General features: G+C 59.0%; 2 protein-coding genes across 14 annotated transcripts in view; one reads left to right on the top strand and one right to left on the bottom strand.

Moving 5' to 3' along the window:
- The window catches only part of GSG1L (GSG1 like), a 204,132-nt gene extending 192,823 nt beyond the window's left edge, over window positions 1–11,309 (top strand). The window contains exon 7 of the mRNA XM_045871886.2: window positions 10,777–11,309. Coding sequence (XP_045727842.1) covers window positions 10,777–10,874 — 98 coding nt within the window. The 3' untranslated portion in view covers window positions 10,875–11,309. The remainder of the gene's footprint in view (window positions 1–10,776) is intronic.
- A 6,857-nt stretch (window positions 11,310–18,166) lies between these two features.
- Window positions 18,167–23,980, bottom strand: part of KATNIP (katanin interacting protein) — a 184,139-nt gene continuing 178,325 nt past the window's right edge. For 7 of the 13 annotated variants that reach the window (XM_064592888.1, XM_054507570.2, XM_064592887.1 and 4 more), the window contains 5 exons: window positions 22,838–22,977; window positions 20,991–21,092; window positions 20,371–20,531; window positions 20,198–20,286; window positions 18,167–19,652 (listed from right to left, as the gene is read on the bottom strand). In XM_064592888.1, coding sequence (XP_064448958.1) covers window positions 19,594–19,652; window positions 20,198–20,286; window positions 20,371–20,531; window positions 20,991–21,092; window positions 22,838–22,977 — 551 coding nt within the window. In that variant the 3' untranslated portion in view covers window positions 18,167–19,593. Of the gene's footprint in view, window positions 19,653–20,197; window positions 20,287–20,370; window positions 20,579–20,990; window positions 21,093–22,837; window positions 22,978–23,980 lie in introns of those variants that run through there. The other 6 variants (XM_064592892.1, XM_064592894.1, XR_010411933.1 and 3 more) reach the window with 5 other exon arrangements.

The following is a 23,980-nucleotide window of genomic DNA, read 5'->3' as shown; positions in this document are numbered from 1 at the left end:
CATAGCCCGTCCCCTGCACACAGCGGCCATGGCCCTCTCACGATGGAGATGGGATGCTAAGAAAGCGAGGGGGACGTTGGGTGCTGCAGGGCAGGCAGGCGAGCCACAGCTTGAGTCCAGGCTGGGTTGGCTGTTGGCCAGAAGGGGGAACAGCCCCGGGGTCCGACTAGCCAAGTCAGGGTGGTGACAGTGGATGAGATTTGTTTGGGCTGCAGAGGCTCCTGGCAGCTCAAAGTGCATTGACTTCATATGCTTCACTGTGGGGGACCAGAAAGCAAAGAGGGTAGAAGCAGAGAAAGGGCCTTGCTCCAGCCAGAAACAGAAAGAGCCAGGAGATTAAAGTTAAAATGGCAGAATCTCAGCTCAGCTCAGCCTGCGGAAGGCCCACCACAGGCTCCCTGCCCACCACACCCACTCCCAAGGGCTTTTCATGCCTGATCTCCTGTGCTTGCTGGCCCCCAGCCCCGACAGCCTGGATTATGAGCCACGTTGTGCAGATGAGGAAATTCAGACTCAGAGAGAGGTGGAGTAGCTTGCCCGAGGTCGCACAGCACGGCTACTTGTGGCAGACCCCGTCCATACCCTGCTCATGTCTCTCAGACCTTTTAGGTCCAGCGGCCAGTATCTGCATCTCTGTGCCTGGGGGTTCTCCCACCTACACTCACAGAAGGAGAGGGCCGGGGAGCAGAAATCCCTCCGAGGGGCTCGGGAGGCACATAGTAGGGATGAAGGCTGAGGACGCTGTTCAGGCGCCACTGGCTCATGCTTGGGCCCGAGCCTCCCCACACTCCCTGCAGAATGGGCAGGCAACCCTGGGTGGAAAGAGGCTGTGGGGCTTGGCTGGGGCAGGGAAGCCCAATCCCCGAAGCCCAAGGATGAAGATAGAGTTGAAGGGACCCCATCTGGCTCTAAGAGCAAGCACTGGGATTAACGAGGACACCCAGGGTCAGGGGAACTGCAGAAGCCCTCCACCCTCAGCCCGCCTCCCATGGCCCTCACCCCTGCCCCGGCACCCACTTCATCTGCCAAGCAGCATTCCCTCATGAAAGGAGCATCACGTGCACTCACGCGCAGGTCAACAGCCTGCAGAAAATCCATCTTTTGTTCCCTCCAACACACAGCTGTGAGCGAGCCAGAGCAGACAGAGGCCTCCGCCTTGTGGGGCTCACCGTCTGGGGACGGGGGGAGAAAGCACGAAGTGACTCAGAAACGAGACAATCTCAGAACAGACAGGTGCTCGGAGGGTGCGGGTGAAGGTAGGGGAATGGGGCAGGCTCCTCTAGAGCCGCCTCTGACTGGAGCCTGAAGAATGAGAAAGAGCCAGCCAGGCGGACGCTTGCGAGCGCTAAGTCCCCGAAGCAGGGGCAGCCCAGACTGGAGGCCAGTGTGGCTGGAGCAGGGACAGCAGTGGGGAGGCTGGCGATGGGGCTGGAGGGGTGCGGGGACAGGAGCGGGGGAAGTGGGGAGCTGGCTGTGCAGTGGGGAGCCCAGGGGCATTTTGAGCAGGGAGGAGACTTACCCAAATTGTTCATCTGTGTCTGTGTATCTATCCATACCTCTAATCTGTACTTAGACCTATGTCACCTATCTGTCTGTCTGTCTCCATATCCGTGTCTCTCCATCCAGCCATAGCCATCCATCGGCACTGTGGGGAAAGGGTCGCAGGGAAGCAAAAGCAGAGGCCAGCTGAGCAGCTTAGATGCTGTTGTCGTCATTCCCAGGAGAGATGACAGTGGCCAGACCTTTGGCGAGGAAGATGAAAGTGGGTGGGTTCGGGAACTCTCTGCTGGAAGAATTGTCAGGATGTCTTCATTAGGGTTCTCCCAGAGGCAGATGGGGAGATAAGGGCTCAGCAGCAGTCAGCGCCCATTTGGGTGGCCCCAGAAGACACAGTAGGAGCGGGGAAAGGCAGGGTCTGTAAAGGACACAGTACAGAGGCGAGCGCCCTGAACCCCGCTGAGGGGCCCGGGCCGCTGGTGCAGAGCACGCAAATCTGTTACCCCTCCAGACACGACCGCCACTCTGCTCTGGCGCTGAGGGTGCTGGGCTGGGGCGTGGGGCCTGCCTTGCCCTGGGGCCGGTGGAGGTCAGCAGCCTGCTTCGCCGAGGGGGCACAAGGGGCCTCAGGGTGTCTAAAGAGGACAGGTTGGTGCGGCCATGCTGCTCGGTCTGGGTGTAGCTGGACGGTCTTGCAGAGTAGGGAAGGGAGATGGCTGAAGCTAGGTTCTCCAGGGAGTGTGCTTGGGGTGGGGAGAGCCCGTGAAACCCCCAGATCCTCACGCACTGCCCTGGGGCTCACAGAGAAGCCGCAGAAGGGGCGGCGGGGAAGGGGCTGTGGAGGGCCGGTGGCGGCCCCCAGAGGTTTGCCAGATCCCCGCTCCTCAGGAAGAAAGGAGCCTCAGATCCCACAGCGCTCTGCCAGGTGTGCCTTTTATCAGGTAGCTGAGCTGCCGGGGATGCTGTCTTTCCCCCAGGGCCCGCGGAGGCGCTGGGGACTCCGTTACCACCAGAAGGAAAAGCTCCCGACAACCACTGTCAGAGGAGTTGGCTTCGGTCGCTTGAGTGACCCCAGGGTGGCTGCTCTCTTGGCCGCGGGAAAGCCATTTATTCAACATGTCTTTACGAAAGACATGTTTACGAAAGATGCTTCTCTGGACTGGACCCGGGCTGGGTTCTGGAACATGGGGGTGAGCCCTTCCTGGACTGGGGGGCTCCCGAGCCTGGCTCTCTTGTGTGGCCAGAGCTAAAACGGGGTCCTCATCTGGCTGGCGGTGAGGGCGAGGTGCTGGAGACGGAGGGGATACTTGGCCAGGGGTGACCCAACTTGGAAGAATCCTACAGCGATACAGATTCCTGGACTAGATCACAAAAATAGCCAACGAGAACTCAGTCCCACCAGGTCTGCTCATCCTGGTGTGTGTTCTGAGGACTTTACATTTATCCATTTATTTAATCCTGAACAGGTCCCATTTTACAGGCAGGGAGAGTGAGGCCTGACATGTGGCAGAGCTGGGATTTGCGCCCAGCCTGTCTGGCCCCAGAGCCTGAACCCTGGACCCCCAGGGTGAGCTGCCGCATGCCAGGGGGCCCATGTGGACTTGGTCCTCGCAGACCTCGTGGGCTAGAAAAGCAGCCTGATCAGCACCATCTCCAGAATGCAGCCTCTTAGCTGCTATTGGGGTTCTGGCCAAGAAAATATTTTGGAAATGCCTGGTCGAGTTTTGCAATATTTCTGCACCGAACAGCTGCTCGGATTTTGTGGTGGGCTGACTTGCGGGCAGGAGGAACGGGGGAGGAGGAATGTCAGCGAGCCCACATTATTAAAGGCTTACTGTGTGCAGGTCTCTGCTCAGCCATTCACAGCCCTGGGAAGGAGGGCTGATGACTCTTCTGTGGGGATGGAAAGAGTAAGGAGCTGAAAGGCACCCTGACTAGCTGGGATCTCTGGTCCCCTGAGGGATATAGCCTGGCTCGGTTGTCTGTCTTCTTCCTTCCTCTGGGTACAAGGCCATTCCTGTTCTGGGCCCCCAAGCCCCCACCCTCAGCTCCTCTCCCTCTCCCTTCTCTCATTCTGCCCCAGCCCCCTGGCCTTTCTCTTTCTAGAAAATGCAAACCATCCCCTCACAGGGCCTTTGTACTTGCCGCTCTCTCTGCCCGGAATGCTCTCCCTCTAAATCCTTGCGTGGCTGGCTTTGTCTCACCTTGAAGTCTCAGCCAGAAGACCGCTTCCTTGGAGAAGCTTCGCCTGACTGCACCTGCTTCCGCTGCTGTCCTTATTATCACCTTGTTCTCTTTCCTCCAGAGGCACCTGTCCCTCTCTGAAATTATTTTTTATATTTACGTACTTGGTTTTTGTTTGGTGGTCTCGCCCCACTAAGTTCCAGGAGAACAGGCCCCCTGACTTGTTTTGTTCGTGTCTGTGTTCTGAGAGCCTAGAACAGTATGCTGCACACAGCAGGTGCTCAGTTACTCCAAGTTTGTCCCACCGTTTCCCACTAGAGCGGCCACTTTTCCACAAAGCAGTACCTGAAATTTTGGTTATCTTAACGGCTCCGGAAGTCACTATTTTTTCTTGGGCTTCTGTGATATGGACTCTGCCACAATTTCTTTCTCCTGAGGAAAGAGTTTGCTTTTGAAACTTGCCTTTGGGGCTTTGCAGGGCCCCCAGCCAGCTCGGGAGCACATCAGATGTGACATTTGATGGAGGCGATGCTGCCATCTGGTCCAGGTGTCTGTATCTTCCTTTTGGGGGCAACTGGGCCTTGCAGCTGATTGCAGCTGTCAAGTTCAATGCCTGAGACAAGCTTTTGATTTTGCCAGGTGTGTCTGTAAGGACGGGCAGGGCTGGGCAAGAGTCTGTCACTTGCCGGGTACAGAGGCGGCTTCTGGGATCTCTGTCTAGATGGGTCTCCGCCGCACTGCCCTCAAAATAGCAGAGGGAATTTCAAGGAAGACTTTCTTGGGTCCAGAGCAGCTTGGCATTTTTATTAGATCAAAAGCACATCCAACAGAGAACTGCTCAAGTCTGCTTCCTTTATTAAAATGGAAACAGACAGTATTTCTGAAATAAACACCAACTTGCCAGGCACCCAGATGGGTATGCGGCTTGGAGACATCTGAGACCCGGGGCCCTGGGGGCTGAGAGATCCAGGTCAGCGTTCACATCAGAATCACCTGAGGGGCTCCCTAGAGCGCGGACTGCCAGGCCCCATCTCTGAGTCTCTCAGTTCCTGGCTCAAGAGGGCTGGGGTGGGGCCTGGCGATCTGCATTCCCAACGGGTCCCACGTGACTCTGTTTCTGCTGCTCTGTGGACAAGCTTCTGAGCAGGACTCGGCCCTGAGCCAATACCTATCCCTCCGAAGCTGTGGCCAGGAGCCAGTCTGCATTTTGTCCCTTGCTTGGGCCCTTCGGTGGCTTCTGCGTGGAAACAGGTGCTTCTAGGGCCAACTCCTCTTCAATCCATCCTCCTAAGACAGTTTTGATGCTGGCTCCCCCAACCCCTCCTCCTAGCTCCCCAAGCTGCTGTGGTGGCTCCCCGGGCAGGTGTCAGGCTCTGTGCTGAGAGATGTCGTGGGGACAGCCCCAGGGCCTAGCCCCTGGTCGGTCATCAGCAGGTTTCCGGCAAATGATTTAGCTCCCTTAGTCCTCCTGTAGTAGTTGCTGTAATGGAGATTTCCACTTTACAGGGAAAGATACTTGGGGTTAGAGAAACAAGGTCATTTGTCCTGGGTCACAAATCTGGGCGACTTGCTGTGCTTTTGTTATTTTCTGTGACCGTTTTTTGCCCAGAAATACTTGGCGGGGGGCAGTTGTTCAAATACAGATTTCCCTGGAGATTCCAATTCCTTGGTTTGGGGCAGGGCTGAGGGATCTGCATCAGGTAAGTCTGCTGCTCAGGGGGAGCCCCCAGGTGCAGGATGAACCCCGTCCCCCTGAGGGCGCTGCTCAGCCTTTTCCGTGCTGGCGTCCAGCATCTTGGGCCACCACAGTCCCCCACCCCTCACCCTGCCAGCCGCCGGTGCCCTGCTTTCCAGCCACACAGACCTTCCCGCTCCCCCCTCCCCGGGCCACCAACGGTGCTAGGTTTTTCACACCTTCTGAAAACCTCATTTACCTGCCAAGAACCTATTTCACACTGTTCCTTCTGCCTGAAAAGACCTGCTCCCTTCCTCTGCTGGGCGAGAAACAAACCCTAGTTGTGGAATTGTGAGCTTCACAGTGCTTTCCAAGTCTAGTTCAAATGTCCGGGGGATGGCAGCCTGTCCCCCCCTCCCCCGCATCAGAGGTGGTCATGTTCATCTCTGCATTGTCCTGTCCTGGGGCTCACGTCTACAAGGTGGGATTTTATGGTGGTTACAAGCCCGGCCTTTGGAGGCTGCCTATTGTTCAAATCCAGCAGTGAAACTCTGGACAAGTGACTTAACCTGTCTGGGCCTCGCTTTCCTCATCTGTAAAATGGGCATAGTAATGGCACCTCACTCATATTTCTGAGGATTAAATGGGCCAGTGCACATGAGGTGCAGTGAATGGCTCCTGCCACGCTAAGAGCTATAGACGCGTGTGCTCTTGTCACTTCCGCACATATGTATCTGTCTCCCTCACAAGCCCTGGCGGGTGTCTCACTCCTGTCTGCCGACCCAGCACCCACTGTGGAGGCTGACACACAGTAGGTGCCCAACAGATGTTTCATAAGAGAATGAAGGAATCCGTGGTCCTGGGAGAAGTGGCAGGTTAAGTGGATTCAACCTGATCCTAAGTGCGGAAAACAGATGGGGAGCACGTCATGGCTCAGCAGCGTGGGGTCCCCAAAAGATGGACTCCAGCAAGGACAAGGATGGGGCCCCCATTTGATCTCCTAAGACAGGCTGCCCCCAAGGTAGACCACAAAACCCAACTTCCCCTCCACATGGATCTCACACACATCTGCTCTTCTTCCCAAATCTTTCCATGTTCATTCATTTAACGGATCTACATTATCAGCAGTATGCGTGGAATTGAGCGAGGTGCTAGGGACAGAGCAATGAAGAGCAGCATGGCTGGTCTGTGTCCCCACGTTACATGCAGCCTAGTAGGGGAAACTGGGAGGAATCGAGTAAATGGCTATTACTAAATATGCCAGAGTCTTTGACATGCCCTGAGGATACAGATCTACAGCGCAGGGTTGACTTGGAGAAGCAGCCATAGGGCCCTTGTCAAGGTGGCGACATTTTAGGACTGGAAAAGGGACGATGGTGTCACTAGCTGAAGGGTCTCCAAAGCCAGACACCTCAGTGCCAGCCTCGATTCATTTCTCCATCACTCCCCTCATCCCGTCTCTTTCTAGAGGAGAGAATTCGAGGTGGGGCAGCTAGACAGTAGGCTCTGGCTGGGCCCGCGGGCCCTCAGGAGAGGCCGTCAGCACCTCGGACAGCAGATGCGGGGGGCCGGGGGTGGGGCAGGGGGTGTGGCGTTCATCTGTCTCTCCGGTGCCAGGCCGGGCTGGGCTGCTGTGGGGTCAGAAACACCAATACCAGCCACTTGCCCACCGTCATCAATTCCTTTACCAGCTTCAGAGCGCCTTGGACAAGTTACATCCCCTGTAAGTGCCCCCATTTCCCCTTCGACACATTTGCGGAGGCACTAGCAGACTTGGCTTTCAAGGGCCCTTCCAACTCAGCGAATCCATTCCGGAACAGAGGATGTGACTGCATGCAGTTCAGCAGAGCTGAGATTTGAACCCCTGGGATCTTGGTGCCCTGGGAGGGGGTTCATGACAGTGATTTCCCACTGATCTATGGAGAAGTGAGGACGGAAGAGATAGGACATTAGATGTGTTCATGTTCATTTGGGCCAAATACTCTGCTAAGCCTTTAGCAGAGTATTCCTTTGGAAGCAGTTGCTTCCAAAGGAATTTAAACACAGCACTTGCTATCAACCCTCCGAGTGGCACCTTGGACAGATCTCTTCCCACCCTTGGGCCGTGGCTCCCCATCTTTGAAGAGAGGTGGTTGAATCCAACCCCCTCCCATACAGGCATTTTGCTATTTCTACATCGATCTGAAGTCGGATAACGAAGGACTGACTTCTAGCAGGGGGCCTGCCGGGCCTGCCAAGCCCTTTGTAACTCACATCCATTGCAGGTTCAGAGAGGACAAGGTACTTGTCAACAGTCACACAGCTTAAAAAAAAAAAGACTGACGCAGCTTGTAAGCAGTGGAGCCTGGATGTGAATCTTTGACTGCAAGACTGCAATTATAGTTTTTCCCCCCCTAAGCCCGTATCCACAAGAGAGACTGAGCAAGGAGCACCTCATAATGTACAGAATCTCAGAATAGGAAGGGCAGGCAAAGCTCATTCTCCAGGCTTAGGAATTACTCTGTCCTCCTCCCGCATGATTTCTTCATTTGTTATAAAGGGTCAGCTCAGGACTTGCTGTGTGCGTGGCCAGGTGAGGGGGGCCAAGGCTCCGGGGTGAAAGCAGACCCAGTCCCTGCCTGCACTGGGTCCCCAACACAAAGTGATAAGCCCAGGGAGAGAGAGATCAGCAACGTGTCGTGGGGTCACGGGGGGGAGCGAAGCCTGTGCCTGTGAAGTTGTGAGATGCTTCCCAGAGGGAGTATTTGAAAGACAAGTGGGGGATTCGGTAACCAGGAAACAGCAGGGAAGGGCATCGGGCCGAGGGACCAGAATGTGTAAAGCCATGGCACAGAGTCATGGAACAAGGATGCAGGTTGGGAAGTAGAGGTCAGAACTGGCCAGCCCAGAGATGCTACTCGGTCCACAGATGGTTGTGAATGTTTTAAAAGCCTTAGTTGTCAGTATTGAAGATCTAGGAGATTTTATTTCGAAATTCTGATTTTCAGTTTCTCTGAGCTTTTTGGAAGATCTGAGCCCACATTCTCCATGGCAACAATTGGCCAGAGCTGAAGAATGGCTGATTTGCCCACTTATGTCATTTGGTTAGGCCTCGTAGACATTTTGAGGTGGTATTTTCCAATCTACAGCATCAGGTGCTTCCCCCGTCCCCTGCCGCCACCCCCAGCTAGTGACTAGCCCAAAAGTAAAGATACTGGAAGATGGGAAGTGCACGGGGGTTGTGGTGGCCTGGGGGGCACTCCTCAGGTGGGAAGACGGAGCTCCCTACTCTCCACTGTAAATGGCTCTGGGCCCCAAGCCCCTCCTGGGAGGCCGAAGACAAAAGGAGGGTCCCAGTTCCTCAGTGGCAAATCCACTTCTGGATCCAGGCAACAAGCAGCCTGATTTTAACTCAAGGAAGGATGGGGATCATGGCCTTTCCTTTTCCGTCAAAATGCACGATCCCTTTCTGTTCCAGCAGACTCTCTGGGGTTCGGCCTGTTGGCAATGGTGAGAGCAGCTACCTTCACTTTTAAATATTCATTTAGAAAAACCATCAAACCTTTCTGCACATCAAATATTTGCTTCTAGATTTTTTTTTTTTTAAATTCAAACACCTATATCTTGGCAGCATTCACTTCCAAAGAATGCAACTATTTCAGTTGCTGAGGCCAAAACAGACATTTTTCCTGAGGCCAAATGGTTCCAGAATGTTTGCCAAATATTTCCCACCCTTTTAAAAATACAGTAAAATTAGCAAAGCACTAACATTAAAGAATATTAAAACCAGAAAAAACATCAAAGCACAAAACCCCACAACCACCCCCTAAACTGGCACAACCGTCCTCCCCTTTGCCCGTGGCCTTCCAGCCCTTGCCATGAGGGAGACTGTCCCAACAGTCAGAGCTGCTTTGGGGGTGGAGGAAGGGTAATGAGCTGTCTGTCTGTAGAGGTATGCAAGCAAGAGCTTGGCTTCAGCAGGAATTCCCAGCTCAGTGGGGCTTGCTACTAAAGAGCCTGTCTGACCCTAAAGGATGACAAGAATGAGCCTCCATTAGAGCTCAGAGTAGAAAAACCAACGAATGTCTTTAATGAGGAAATTCAGTCCAGCTGCTTATCCTTGCTGAGTGTCCGTTCCCTCATCTGTAAAATGGGTGCTAGCTACTTCCCAGGCTTGTGAGGCTAGAATCAAGTAGGGTATAGACCGTGAACGCTCAGTGGCTGTTGGTTTTCTCTCTGGCCCCCCAGCCCACCCACCACGCCAGTCTCTCCCTCGGTTTTCCTCTCTGCTTCCACCTCCAATGAGCCATCATGGAGCATCTGCCGAGGGTCAAGCCATCATTCTCCTTGGCTCATGGTCTGATGGGACCCACGCTAGGGAGTGCCACGGGGAGGGGCCGCTCCAGGATGAGGGAAACAGCCAAGGGCCTCAAAGAGACGTGGGGGGGCTTCCTGTAGGAGGGGAGACGTGAGCTGGGCCTTGAGGGTGTGATTCACAGTAGGTACAAGGACATGTTAGCAGGTCGCAGCGTGGGGATGGACATGGTTCCCGCATGTCAGAGACGTTAAGGAGGCATTTGAGCGAAGGCAGGGAGCGGGCTTCCGAGAACCCAGGGAGAGAGGAGTGAGCTTGTTGGTTGGGGACCAGCTCCCTGCCTTCTGCTCGCCCAGGCCCCTGGGAGCAGTGGGCACTGGTGGACGTGGTGCAGTCTCTGCCACCTGCCTGGGGCCAGGGCGCTGCTCGGAGTCACTTTGGGCACCCATGCACGGATGCTCAGTCCCTGGGGTCACGTAGGGACTGGGGCCAGGAGTTGTGTACGCTTGTTCTCCTTCTACCCTCCCCCAGCTCCTTGAATATGTGGAGACGCAGTGTGGCTCAGGGAAGCCTGGTGGGGCGGTGGGTGGGGTTACGGGCTGGCTGGGCAGGGTGGCTGGGGAGATGGGTGGGCAGGGGAGGGAGGGGGGCAGGAGGCTGGAGGGTCGTGGATGGGTGTGCGGTGGTGAGTTGGTGGATGTGGCAGCAGGTTGGGAAGTGGGCAAGTGGGCGGGTGAGGTAGAGGGTGGGTGAGTGGAAGGCTAGGAGGATGTTCCCAGTTGCAGGCCGATGTGGCTGTGGGAAGTTGGGCTGCTGGGGGTGTTAATGGGGCGGGAGGAGGATGGCTGGTGTGTTGACAGGTGGGAGGTGCATGAGTGGGTTTGGGGCTGTGGGTGGGAAGAGTGTGTCTGAGTGGGGTGGTGGGCACCTTGGCCAGTGGGAGGTGGATGGCAGTGGGTATTGGCGGGTGTATGTCAAGGTGGGTGGGTGATGGGGGCATGGATGGTGAGCTGGTGAGTGAGGCGGCAGGTAGAGAGCTGGACGTGGGTTGACCGAGATGGGTGGGCGATGGATGCGTGGCTGGAGGAGGGCAGCCTTGCATACTGACCACCCCGTCTCTTGGCAGGACAGCATCCGCACATGGGGGATTCCTGGCCCCGGGGCTCTGCACAGGAGGTGCCAGAGATGAACCGCCAGTGTTGGGTGCTGGGGCACTGGGTGTGACCGAGACCCAGCGTGGCCCCCAGACCGCAGGCCGCCCGCCAGAAGACTGCTCTGGTGCCCCTGGGAAGCTGGCCTGTGTGCTGGGAACTCAGCCAGCCTGCGCGGGAGACACAGGCCTGCCCTCTTCCCCTGCCGCCTGGGGCTCAGGGCCCTGGACATGGAGCCGGGGTGGCCTGCCCGAGTGCACAGGGCTGCGCATGGCGACTCTGGGACAGCACCCCCTGACTCTTGCCACCGTCACACGCAGCACCCTGTCCGGTGCAGCTGGGATGCCACAAAAGGCACGGCCGTTGGCCACGGAAAGCCGGCCGGGAAGTTCAGGGCGTGTCCGGCGGCGTGGAGCCCTGCACGAGGCAGGGAGCGGGTGGGGCTTCCCGGCGTTGGCACCACGGGGTGGGGGGGCACACAGCAGGCACACAGCAGGGGCACAATAAATGCTTGTTGAACCTGTTTTCTTGCTATGTGTGGAGGCCAGTTGCTCTCTGGGCTGTGGCTGCCCCCCAGGGCCCCACCCTGTCGGGTCCTCAAGGAGCCTGAAGGTGGGACAGCCTGAGGGTGCTGGGGTCAGGGCCAGACACTGAGGTGCCGGAAGGAAGGAGGGAGTCCAGAGTGGAAGCTGGGTCTGGGGGGTTGGGGTCAGGGCGGAGCCAGGCTGGCAGGCTGCCTTGGATTCCAGAGGGTGGGCAAGGTAGGGATGGGACAGGCAGGTGGGAAATTTGGGAGACAGGCCCTCAAGCCCAGGCCCTAAGCTGTCCTGACCCCATGGGGACCCTTGACCCTGTGTCTAGAGCTACCTTTACATCAAGTCCTGGGGCTTAGGTGCCTGGGGAAACATCCCTGTTATAAGGATGAGGGAACTTAGGGTCACAGAGATGAAGTAACTTGCCCAAGATCACAGAGCTAGTGAATGGCAGAGATGGGGTCAGAACCAGGACTTTAAGAAGCCTCATCCCTTTCCAGAAGGATTTCTAGAGCTTTCCCCCAAGTAGAGAATGTTTCTTCATCCTTCCATAAGTCCATCCATCATCCGTCCATTATTCATCCTCCATTATCTGTCCATCAATCCTCCACCATCCTCACATCCATCCTCCATCATCCACACATCCATCCTCCATCATCTGTCCATCATCTATCCATCCATCCATCCATCTATCCATCCAACCATCCGTCCATCCATCATCCATCCATCACCAGCCCATCTATCCATCCTTCATCCTCCATTCATCATCTATCCATCCATGCATCCATTCATCCGTCCGTCCATCTATCCATCCATCCTCCATCATCCATCCATCCATCATCCACCCATCCATCATCTATCATCCATCCATCCTCCGCTTACCAGATGTCATCCTTCCCTGTATCAGACGTCCGTCCATCTTCCTTCTGCGTATGACCCATCCTAATTATTTAACTATCCATGTATCCATCTATCTGGTGATACAGTTCACTGCACCCCTACTATGTGCCAAGCGCTGCGGTAGGCACTTGAGATGGGATATTGAGCCATCCAGATGGGTGTCTGTCCTCACAGATGGGCGTGACAGAGAACGAGACAGATGGTTGTTGTACAGTGTGTGGTGTGTTTGGTGCCTGGCTCTGGGGCCAGACAACCTGGGTTTAGATTCCAGCACCTCCCCCTGAGACCTTAGGCAAGTGACCTAACCTCTCTGTGCCTCCTCTCCATGGGCCATGGGGACAAGAGGACAGCTACCTCTTACAGCTGTCCTGAGGGCTAACTGAGCTACGGCATGTGAGGCATTTAGAACAGGGCCTGGCACAGAGTGAGTGCTTTGTTGGTGTTTGCTCTTATCGTGATGGGGGAAAGTCAGGGGCTGTGGGATCCCAAAGGCAGCACCTGCTGGGGGAGGGAGGAGGAGGCGGTGGTCAGGAGGGCTCCTTTGGGAAAAAGATATTTAAGCCAAGACATGAAGGTTGTCTAGATGTCAGGCAAGAGGAGAGAGAGGAAGAAAGTCGGAACATTACAGGAACCTTACAACAGCCTAGACAGCAGGTGTGGAGAGAGGGGAGGGTCACAGGGGGTGAGAAATCTGGCTGCAGAAGAGGTCGGGGGAGCCAGGCCAGAGGGACGTGAAGCCTCCCTAGGAAGCTTGGACTTACCCACAGTCCACAGCCCCGCTGTGCATTCTAGGAGGATCTCTGCTGCCGTATCCCTCCCATGCTCAGAGGGAGAGAAGACAGTGGTCTGGTTCACAAAGTGGCCCCAGGGATGGGACAACGAGGGCAGAGTCAGGAGCCAGTCACGAGGGAAAATCAACAGACTGATGCGGAGGGAAAGTCGGCAAAGGCTCTCGGGTTCCGGGCTTGGGTCAGGGGCGGGTCCAGATGGCTTGAGTCTCAGGTGCCAGGGGCACCCACGTGGAGGTGTGTGCTCACTCATTCCCGCGTGCATTCATTCATCAAGAGAGTCATTAATCCATTTTCCATTCAGTCAGTAAATATTGTGCACCTACTGTGTGCGGCGGGAGATGGGCCTGGGTGAGGGATTGGGGTCCACTGACAAAGATCTCGAAAGTCAGGACAAGGAGTTGGGCTTTGGGTCCTTGGCAGGACGTGGGGCTGGGCTCCCAGGGCCCCGGGCATCTTGGGGCTCCTTCTCCTCAGCTGGGGTCCTTCTGTAGTTGGCGGCTGGACCACCAAAGCCCAGGACATGATTTTAATCGACACATGGGCACAATTTTAAGCTATTTTAATAGTTGTGTTTATGTAAATGTGTATTAGGAAAAAATGTATAATGGGCACATTAGTGTCATGATTTCACCAATGCTGTTGCTTAGGACGAAACCAAAATAGGCATTTAAGTAAAAAGACAAAGAGCTGGCTTGAAGAAAAATATTCAATAAATAATCGTGCAAGTGGTATGTGATTATGGTATGCGGACGGCTCAGGCAAAGGCCTTTCTTAGCCCTGCATAAGTCCATCCATCAGTCCCCCCGTCCCTCTGGGCACCTGTCGGGCAGACCGTGAGCCCCCGCTCTCCATCTCGTGGAGCCGACACAAGAAGGCTGCTCGTGAGGTGAAAGGAAGCATCGCCAGGCAGGCCCAGGCGTGGTCCCAGTGGCTCCCTACTGAGCGTTACTGGCAGGGGGGTCTTGATGCCGGGGGGCAAATGCATCTGGGAGGAGGGAAGACCACCCGGGCTGAAGGCAGGAGGTGCTTGGGTGTGCACGTAGAGGTCTGCCCCGGGTACCCGCACCCAGCATCCCTGTGTCCACGTTCCCCGGGCTCCTGTACACAGACCAACCCCAACAAGCCTGAGTTGGCGCTTGGTGCTAAGTGTATGTGCGCCCACTGGCCCTGAGCCCACGCTCCCAGGGCGTGAGCTGGTCTTGGACACGGACTGGCCTGCACGCGCTCGGTGGCCCGCAGTGGGGCCTCTGCCCTCTTGTTGGCTCACACCACGCCCTCTCCCCGGGTGCAGGGGGCCGTGGGGGCCCGAGCTAAGGGCTAATGCGCAGGCCCAGGCCTCAGGAAGTGGCGGCGCTGACCTCCCTCCTTGGCCGGCGGATGTGATGGGCGGTCATCCCTGCCACCCTCACCGAAGCCAAACTCTCCCAGCCACACACTTATCTCCCTCAGGTAATGGAAACGTCAACTTGATTCATGGGCATCCGTTCGCTGCAGCCAGGCCTGACTTGTCCTGTTGGGGAGGCTCATCCCTCGGGAGGAAGTGAGGACAGAGGAAAGCATCAGCGGCCGTGGAGTTAGTTCAAATCCTGAGACCAAATCACAGACCTGCAGTGGGCCCCATTCGTCCCCGAACCGCTCATGGAGGCTCTCCTGTGTGCCAGGCACAATGGGGCACCCGAGCCGCCATGGTGAGTCGGGAGGACACGGAATTTGTATTCCAGTGAGGAGACTGACTACTCAGATCATTCGAACAACAAAAATATCACTTCCAAGCGTGAGAAGTGCTATGTAAGCGAACAAGGGAAGGCCTGGTTTACACTGGAACGGTGAGGGTGGGCCTCTAAGGAAGGGCCACGCAGCAGGGACTGAAGGAAGCAGCAAGGGAGTCTGGGTATAAGCCACAGCATGTGCAAAGGCCCTGGGGTTGAGAGGAATGTTGTGTGTGGCACTGTGACAGGACACCGTGCTTGGAGCTCAAGGTGAGGGCATGAAGTCTGCTGCTGAGCAGTTGGTCTTCAGGGGTCGGAGCTGTTGGGGCCTGGGGGTGATGGCCAGGAGTGCGGCCTTCGCCTGGAAGGTTCCACAGGGAACCACTGGCAGGAGGATTTTTAGAGGAGGACACAGCAAGTTCCTCCAGGTTGTATGGGGGGAAGGCCTGGGAGATGGGGTGCAAGGCAGAGTCAGGGTGACGAGAGAGGGGGCTGCAGCAGGTTCTGGCAGGACTTAGAGGCTTAGGCTGCGGGGCACCAGGAATGAGCTAAGTCGCCCCAGTGCGGCTTGGGGATGGGTGAGGGAACGAGGCACACCGGGGCTCGACTAGCTGTTCTCTGAGGCTCCTGTCTGGGCTTTGATGCTGTGCGGACGGGGACCCCTTGGGCCACTCGGGGCCACGGCAGGAATCAGGAAAAGTGTCATCTGAGCGGATGAAGTGCGTGACCTCAAACCATAGGAACCGCGGTCTGGGGCACACGGCTTGGGGGGTGCTGGAGTTTAGCGCCACTCACCCCTTCTCCGGGGCTGTGGCCAGTGAACAGCCCTGCCACGGGACTGAGGACAAACTCAGCCCAGCCGGGGACCATCAGTCATGAGGGAAAACCAGTCTCCTCTGTGTGGGGATTTACTGCGTGGACAGACCGGAAATCCCGGTGCGGGACCTCTGCTCTGTCCCCGGCACAGCCCAGCCCGCGACACCCTGGTAATTGCTTTGGGGGCCACATTTCATCCTGGGCTGACACCGGCCGAGCCTCTGCCTTACGGGGAAGCTGGTGGCCGGGCCGCTGCCAGGACGGGCCGGGATGCAGGGGTTAGGGGGCGCCCTGGGACAAGCGGGCAGGGGGCTTCCGTGTGGGAGAAGTTCCACCGCATGAAGCCGGGCTGGCGAGCCCCTGCCCTAACCACCCCCTCCGTCCCCTCCGGTCTGATCCCCCTGGGAACGGCCAGGGTGAGTGTGGGCGGCCTGGGGGTGCAGGCCGGGCTGGCGAGCGAGGCGAGCAGCCTGCAGGGGCTGAGACCCCACCTCTGCTCTGAGGCCGGTGCCCCTCGTGGCCCAACTGGAGGAGGCTGGGGGGGTCGTCCCGAGGGTCAGGAGGGGCTGGTGGAAGGCGGGGCTGGGGTGCTCTGGGGAGGAGCCCGCCGTTGGGAGCTGGGCAGCCTTGGAACCCAGCTTAGCCCGAGGACACTGCACACCTGGGGCCCGATCGGTCGCCAGGGGCTCGCCACCCCCCCGCCCCCGCCGCTGGGCCCCACGGCACTGGCAGTCATGCTCGCACCTGTGCATGCTCCAACGCCGGCGGGCCGTGCAGGTGACGCGGGTGAGGGACGCAGGTGGGGCCCGGGACAGAGGGGCCATGGGGGCCCCGGCAGCCATGAGTAAAGGGGACCAGAGCTGCCTGTTCTTGCGGGGAAGCAGGGGGCTGTCCGGACCCGCGCAGCCAGCCAGATCGGAGTGGGCTCTGCTGTCCCACTCGCCGGCCGGGGGAGACCGGGAGCCTCCTGTGGGGACTCGAGGCGACGGGGCGGGGGAGGGGGTGAGGACGTGGCGGCAAACAGGCCCGGGGCGGGGGCAGCCGCCCCCGTCAGAGTGTAGAGACCGCCGTGGCAGGCTCCGGGGGAGCCCCGGGGGCCTTCTGCGGTCGTGGCGTCCGAGCAGGACTGTCTGGGGACCGACGAACAAACGCGCAGAGGCAGGTCCTTCCCACTGGCCGCACAGAGGAGGCGGGTCCCCCGGGGGCCAGAGGCCAGAGGCCGGCTCTTCCTCGGCCCTCTCGTCAGCTGTGGCTGGGAGCGGAACCCCACGCGGGGTGCCAGCCAGCTCCCCGACCCCACAGCCCAGTGCCGATGCGTGGGGTGGGAAGCAGGACGCCCAGGGCAAGGCGTCTGTCCTCCCACCGCGGCTGAGGGTGGGGACTGCCACCTTCAGCATGCAAAGGTCCCCAGACCGACCCCTGCCTCCTCTGACTTCCCAGGGAGGAACCAGCTCTGGGCGTTCTGGCCACAGGCTGGGGACTGCAGCCTTCAGGGGGACCAGGCAGGGAGGGGGCGCTGGGGTTCATGCCGAGGCGGGGTGGGACCCGGGGTGAAGCGGGGGGCCTACGCGGGACTGGTAACCGGTTTGGCTCAGTTGGTGCTTGCTTGGTTAAGTTAGAACCAACATTTACAAGTGCGATTTCACATTAAAAATAGATAAAACACCTGGATTTCTGGCTTCTCTTAAAGTCCCTGAAGGTCTGGCATCTCTGGACCACTGTCGCTGAGTTATAGCTGTCCCCCAGAAGGGGCGTGCGCTGCGCTGCTGACCAGGTCCCCCCGGGCCGGCTTTGCCCCCGGACGTCAGACCAGGCCCAGAAGCTGGGATGCCCTGCCCGGCCTCCCGCCCCACAGAAGGAACACTGAATGGCCTCGCCCGCCCTCCAGCGTCTCCAAGGCTGGCCCAGAGATGCTACCGCGGAGGGAGGTGGGGGAGGCTCTCCAATACCAGGGGGCCAGAGCAACTCTCCCCTCGGCCTGGGACAGAGGGAGGTGGGGTTTCCAAGGGGCCGTCCTGCGTAGCCCCAGGGTAATTGCTGGCACCTGAGCTGTACCCCAGAACCAGCCCCCCGCCAAGTGAACCCTCTTCCCACTCAAGGGCCGCTTCATCCAGACACCAATGCTCACCTCTGAAGGAAGCTGGGGAGTGGGGAACCACAGGAGACAGACCAAGAATCGGGCATCTGGGGGCTTGGCTTCTAGGATCCACATTAAGCCTAAGGGAAACCCCCAGGATTTCACCCCGCCTCAGCTCTCCCGTGGTTGTCCTGGGATTTGTGCGCTAATGGCTTCCGAAGCTGTGTGTTTTGGGCAAGTTACTCAACCTCTCTGTGCCTCAATTCTCTCATCTGTGAAGGGAGGATCGTAATAGTGCTGACCCCAGAGGGTTGTAACGTGGATTCAATGAGGTGGTTCCGGACACAAAATAACCACCATATATGTATGGGCTTCTATCCTCTGCCCACGATCATGCCCCCATTTGCAGGTGGGGAAAGGGAAGCTCAGAGAGGGGACTCACCCCGCGTCATTCCGCCAGCCTCCAGCAAACTCTGACTCCGTTCTGGGAGGCAGCATGGGCCCCCTCTGCCTGACCCCAAATCCAGCACGTCTGACCATATTCTTAATAACATCTTTTATTGATTTTGCAAGAGAAAAAAAATAGACATTTATTTTACAGTTAATGCCCGTACAGCTTTTTTCCCCTCCTAAATTACATGGCGCATACAATTCTTAGCAACAGCAGTGGAGGTTTGGGAGCGAGCGTGCGTGGTGGTCTGACCTGTGCCCCAGCCTCGCGTGGGGACAGAGAGCTGGGCCGTATTCAGCGTGGCGGTGGCACCAGCTTTGGTCCCTAAGGGCTGGCTCGATCAGCCCCCGGCCCCCCCGGGCCTCAGCTCTCCTGGGAGCCCAGAGGCCTCGGAGGCACTCGCCACATCTGGGAGGTGAGCCCGGAAGCCGGGGCCCTGGAAGCTACAGTGATGATGGATCTTCTCTGGGAGAAACAATTCCTTATCTTCACATCGGCCCCACGCTCCAAATGAAAAGCGCATTTGCATAGCTGCTCGGCCGAAGCTGCAAAGCTCATAAAGTATTTGCTGGGGCTCTCGGTTGCACAGGAACCTGCTTGGAGTACAGCGCTGCGGCGGGGCCGGGCTGGGCGCCAGGAAAGCAACGGATTATTTGGAACGAGAAATTACCCACCACTGGGAAACCAATTAGGTCCCTGATCCGAGCTTGTTACGTCGATGGAAATAGATACGTTCTGAGCTTCACTCGGCTGGGGGTGCAAGGCACATTTCCAACTCGAGGGGAAGCTGCTCGAAGCGGGGGTGCTGGGCAACGAGCACCTCGCTGCCTCCCTGCAAGGGCACCTGTGCGCAGAGGAGGGAGGAGCAAGCAGGAGGAGCCCGCGCTCAGACCAGAGGGAGGGCCGCCCGCCTCCAGGCAAAGTTCAAGTGGAAGGGGAGGTGGGGTTGTGGCCTGGTCCTCGGCCTGCCCCGCGTCCAGAGGGCATCTGGACGGGCCCTGCTGGCCGTCTGGGGTGTGAAGCTGCCCACCGCCATCCTAGGACGCGGCTCCCTTCCTTTCCTCCCCGAGACACCCACATCCCCGAGTGCGTCCGGGGCTGGAGCAGCCCTGGCTAGACATTGGGGGACCAGGGAACAACGCCACCCTCTCAGCCGGCTCCACCAGCCCCCAGATGAGGCAGGGGTGTGGCGGGGAGGGGGGTTGTTGGCACCTCCTCTCGGGCCTCCCCCGGCGCCCCCTCATGTGGGGGGGTTGGTGGCTGAGCCCTGGGCAGCCATGCTCTGCAGGGAGGGGAGGCCCCCCCCCGCCACCTCACCGTCCTGGCGGGTTTGTGTGCACAGGCGTGGGTCCCAGGAGGGCGCCCCGGAGCCCAGCGGCAGAGGGAGGCCAGGCCACACGCGTCCCCTCTCGCTCCCCTCTTCCAGCCTGCAGAGTCCAGGCTGCCAAGGCTGAGGACCGGGGGCGGGTGACACGGGCGCCGCCGGCTGGAGGACCAGGCCCCCCTCCTCTGCGGTCAGCACCGCCACCGTCGCGCGGTCTCCTTCTCGCTTATGCACGTTTTGGGGCGTAAGGCTGTCAAGGGAGAGGCCAGAGAGGAGGGCGTTACCCAGCCTCAGTCCCTGAGGGCCACCCCACACCCGCGGTTGGTGGGGGGGATGTGCAAACTGTCCGGGTCCCCGGCCTAGGCCACCGCCCGCAGCTCCCCCGCAGCCCCCAAGCTCGGCACCCGGGCACGCTGACCTGCCCCCCTGCAGCAGGCTCTGCCACGCTGTTCCGTCTGCCCGGCCAACTCCCCGTAGGTCTCAGGGTGCAGCTCAAACACCACCTCCTCTGGGAAGCCCTCCGCCCTGGGCATCCTCCACTGGTTTCCCACAGCACAGGGCAACCCCTTCCGTCTGCCCCCAAGCCGGGCCCCCAGGAAGCCACACCAAGCTGCAGGTGACTGCGGGAAGGGGGCCGCACGCTGCTCCCGGGGTTCTGCCCCCGCAGGCTCCCGGGACTGAGAAGGGGCTCCGAGGGGCAGGCAGGGGTGGGCGTGAGTGTGGGACCCCCCTGCCAGCTTGTCTACGCAGCCTGGAGTCCCGCGGGTGACCTCTGGGCAGAGCAGCCAAACTGACCTGGGTCGACCGCGCTCTGCTTCCTTTTCGAGTTGGTGATGATTTGGTTTTCATTCATCATCTGGACGTCCTGATCCTCCACCTGATTGCTGGGGGGAGGCAGAAGACAGCGGTTGGAGCCCTGCCATCTGTCCCCAAAAGAGCCGGCGGGGGAGGCGGCGGGCCGGGCGTACCTGATGGTGGTGTGTCGCCCCTGGCGGCAGGCGTCCGTGTCCTCGGTGAAGAGGATGGTGTGGTAGGGCACCGTGGGCTCACACGTGGGCAGGATGCCCCCCAGCAGGTGGCCCACCATGGCCAGGATCCCGTTGTACACAAGCAAGTCGTCCACCAGGAGCTGGCGGACACGGAGGGGCTGCACCGTGGGGCCGAGGGTCCGCCCTCCTTCCCCCCCCCCCCGCGGCCTCGGTCAAAGCGAGTTACTGCTCGGAGCCCCGCGGGCTAGCCCAGCCTGCGTTAGGTCTCAGGCCCTCGTGACCACTGCGGAAGGCACCTCCTCTCCCCGCCCCAGAGTCTCCTCCCCGAGGGAAGAGCTCCCTAGACCCACATGACTGGAAAAGAAAAGATGAAAGAAAAGCCACTTTCTGGTTTTCAGGGGGAGGATTCAAATCACTGGGGGCAGGTTTGGGATCCACGGTGGGATGGCGAATTTCCCTGCCTCGGAGGACCAGGCATTTGTGTGTAAGGTGGCAAGAGAGAGAAGTAAATCAAACTGCGACAAACGATAATTGTCGGCAGCCTAATTACCAACGAGCATAATTATCTCGAAAAACCCAGCTGATAAGTAAGTACTCACGCCAAACTCTTTCACCCCTCGATGGGGCGTTTTTGCGTAATTCCACAGTTTGATCATTGACACGGTGGTGGGCAGATCGAAAATCACATAAACCCGGTTCACCTGTCAGAGATGAGCACCCATGAAAACAGGCATGTTTGGAAACAGGCGCCGGGTGGGGCGGGGGGTGCGGGCGGGGGCGAGCCCCGTGGGCGCTGGAGGCGGCGCCTGGGCGGCTGGGGGGCCGTGGCGCGTGGGGTCCCCGCTGCCTTCCAACTCCCGGCAGCCCATCTTGAGTCCGGTCACGTGCGGCTGCGTTTGCAACAAACCGCTGACTGGCTCTGGGAGGGCCTGTTTTCTGGGGCCTGGCGTGGCCCTCATTTAAATACCCGCAGAGAACCGGGTGCACCCTTCCCTCTCCCCGGGGTCCGGCCAGACACCCAGCGCAGGGGCTTCCCTGGGCCGAAGCGGTAGGCCCCGGCTGCAGAGTCAAGGAGCACTGTCCCCCCACCCCGGGCGGGCAGCACGGCCTTGGCCCCGATCTGTCCTTTCTCCGGTCCTAAATGAGAAGCATAGCAGACAGGCCCCGAAGGCACTGCTGGGTAATTTCCAGCCCATGTCTTTGAACCTCCGCAGGGGGAGCGGGGAGGGGGTTGTCCAGATCAGTGGTAGAATCAGCCAGTAAGGTCAGACCTGGCGGCTTCCCACCCACCCTGCCGCCCCAACAAAGACTCTCCCATATTAGGGGGCCCCTTGCAAGACAGAACAGAGCAATGAGCATTCAGTGTGGGCCCCAGGCCCCGGTCTCAGCCCCTGGCCATCCCCCAAAGGCCTCGCAGGACGTCGGGGGTTGGAGGGGTGGGGGTGCTGCAGGGGGAGGGCCAGCCTTCCGGCTGTACCGTGGAAATGGTAAAGGTCCTCCAGCTCAGCCGCCCACGGGGCTCAGGCAGATACAAATGTTTGAGTCCGGCTGGGAGAGTAACAGCTACAAAAACTGCCTCACACCAAAGTCACTGAAAGATGAACACCTGCTGGCCAAGCTCAAGATGGCAGCGGACAGGTGGCGCCCCGGTCTCAGGGCTCAGAGACCTCGGGGTTTCTCCTTTGCAGGGGCGGGGCTGGCGCTCAGGGGAGCTGATGGACGCTCGGGGCTCGGGGCGGGGGGGACACTGAGGAAAACCTCCCACACAGAGCTGCTGATGCTGCTCCTTTCCGTGTTTTGAGAGGAAAATAGACCTCCCTGTCCTCCTGCCCAGTCACGCGGAGGGAGAGGGGACACTTCAGCGGTCACACGCATGCCTGGTGCTACTGCACTCCTCTACCCGGGCGTCTGGCTGGCGCGGGGCTAGAGCCACCTGTCTCCACCCGGCCTGTCTCCTCTCTCTCTCTCGACCAACATCGGCCAGGCCTGGGGGGGCGAAGGCCCCCACCCCAGGTCCCCAAGTGACAAGGAGGACCAGCAGGAGGGTCTGAGATCTGCGAAACGGAGTCAGTTGAGAGCTGACAGGCGGATCTGGGGTCAGAGGGAAGGCCGGGTTGGGGTCCAGTGCCTGGTGACCTCGAGGTCCGGGAGGAGGCAAGGGGATGTGGCCAGGGGACCGGGCTGCCCGTGGGGACCGACGGACGCCTGCAGCATTGGGGCTCCGGGGTCCCGTGTGGGACCTTCTCTCTCCAGGGCGCTTTGCAATAACCACCCCAAGTGCAAAGGGAAAGAACCACGCCCCCCAAAAAGTGCCCATCGGAGGTGTCAGCGAAGACCTGGGCCTTCCTGACGGCCCGCGGGCATTTTGATTCGTTGGCGATTCACTTGGCCTGGAAGAAAGACGTGTCACCGAGACCAAGGACACAAAGTCCCCCCGCAAACCCACCAGGCCGGGCAGGATGGGGGCCAGCCACATGTGCCTGCCGTCGCTGGTGTCATTCACTTGGTCGATGAGCTTGTCGGGGGTCCGGACGTCCCCGCACACGCCCTCCAGGGAGTTCACGCTGTCGGGGAAGGCGGCGATATCTGGGGAGTCTCTAAGCTGCCATAACCCAAAGCAGTGTGCTGGGCGCCGTGCGCCGCTCTCTCGGCCACCAGCCTCCTCGTGCTGACGGTGTGGCTCAGGGAATGCCGGGCTGGTGGGCAGAATGGCCATCTGCTGCTCGGGGCAGCCGCAAAAGTGGCAGTCAAATTAGCCATTGTGGGGAAAATGAGCACCAGGGCCGGCAGGGGTGCAGGGGTGGGGGGGGTAGTGGCCAGTGTCAGGGACAGGGAGGCGGCCAGGCTGGCACTCTGGGGAGTGGAGGGCAAACTTCGAAGGTTTTCTGTTGCGAAGGGGCTGAGGGATGGCTGGATACGGCCTTGGCATGGGGGCACCAGCCCGAGACTGGATGCACTGGGTGAGCCTGACCCGGCGATAGCTACTCGAGGGCTGGACATTATCGCGGATCTGGAGCAACCAGTTCTGGCTCTGGCTCTGCCTTCCCACCTGTGAGGTCTGGGGCAAGTCCCAGAACATCTCGGGGCCTGCTTCCTCATCTGTAAAATGGGTGTAAAAACCTCCACATCTCAGAATCGATGTGAGCAGGCTCGGTAAAATCGAATGAGGCTTATACCTCCAAGGAATCACTAATAACCATCAAACCCACCAGGAATCATTTATCCCAGGCCAGGAGGACGGTGTCACCAGGGGAAGGCAGAAAAGGATCCAACTGGAACCCAGGACCCCAGAGAGGTGCAAGGCAGGCTTTGGGGTTGGACCTGCTCTGGTGGGACCCTGTGGTGGGGCAGGGATCACGGGGCAAGGGCCCAGAGGGGTCAGGCAGGTGACATCAAAGATAGATGCCTGACAGCTCAGCGGTCGGAGCATTGTCTCTACAGCCAAATTCCCAGCTGTACACTCACATGCTGTGTGACCTTGGGCAAGTTACTTAACCTCTCTGTCTCAGTTCCTCACGTGTAAAATGGGGATGACAGCACTCACTTCACAAGATGGTTATGAGGGCAAATGAGGTACCACCAGACAAGC

The sequence above is a fragment of the Mirounga angustirostris genome, unplaced genomic scaffold (assembly GCF_029215605.1).
Source record: "Mirounga angustirostris isolate CCGP_5_RB_7025 unplaced genomic scaffold, mMirAng1.0.hap1 SCAF_5, whole genome shotgun sequence".
In the NCBI taxonomy this organism is placed as follows: Eukaryota; Metazoa; Chordata; class Mammalia; order Carnivora; family Phocidae; genus Mirounga; species Mirounga angustirostris.
The sequence above is the reverse complement of the archived record's forward strand: the minus strand, read 5'-3'. Positions and strand labels throughout refer to the sequence as shown.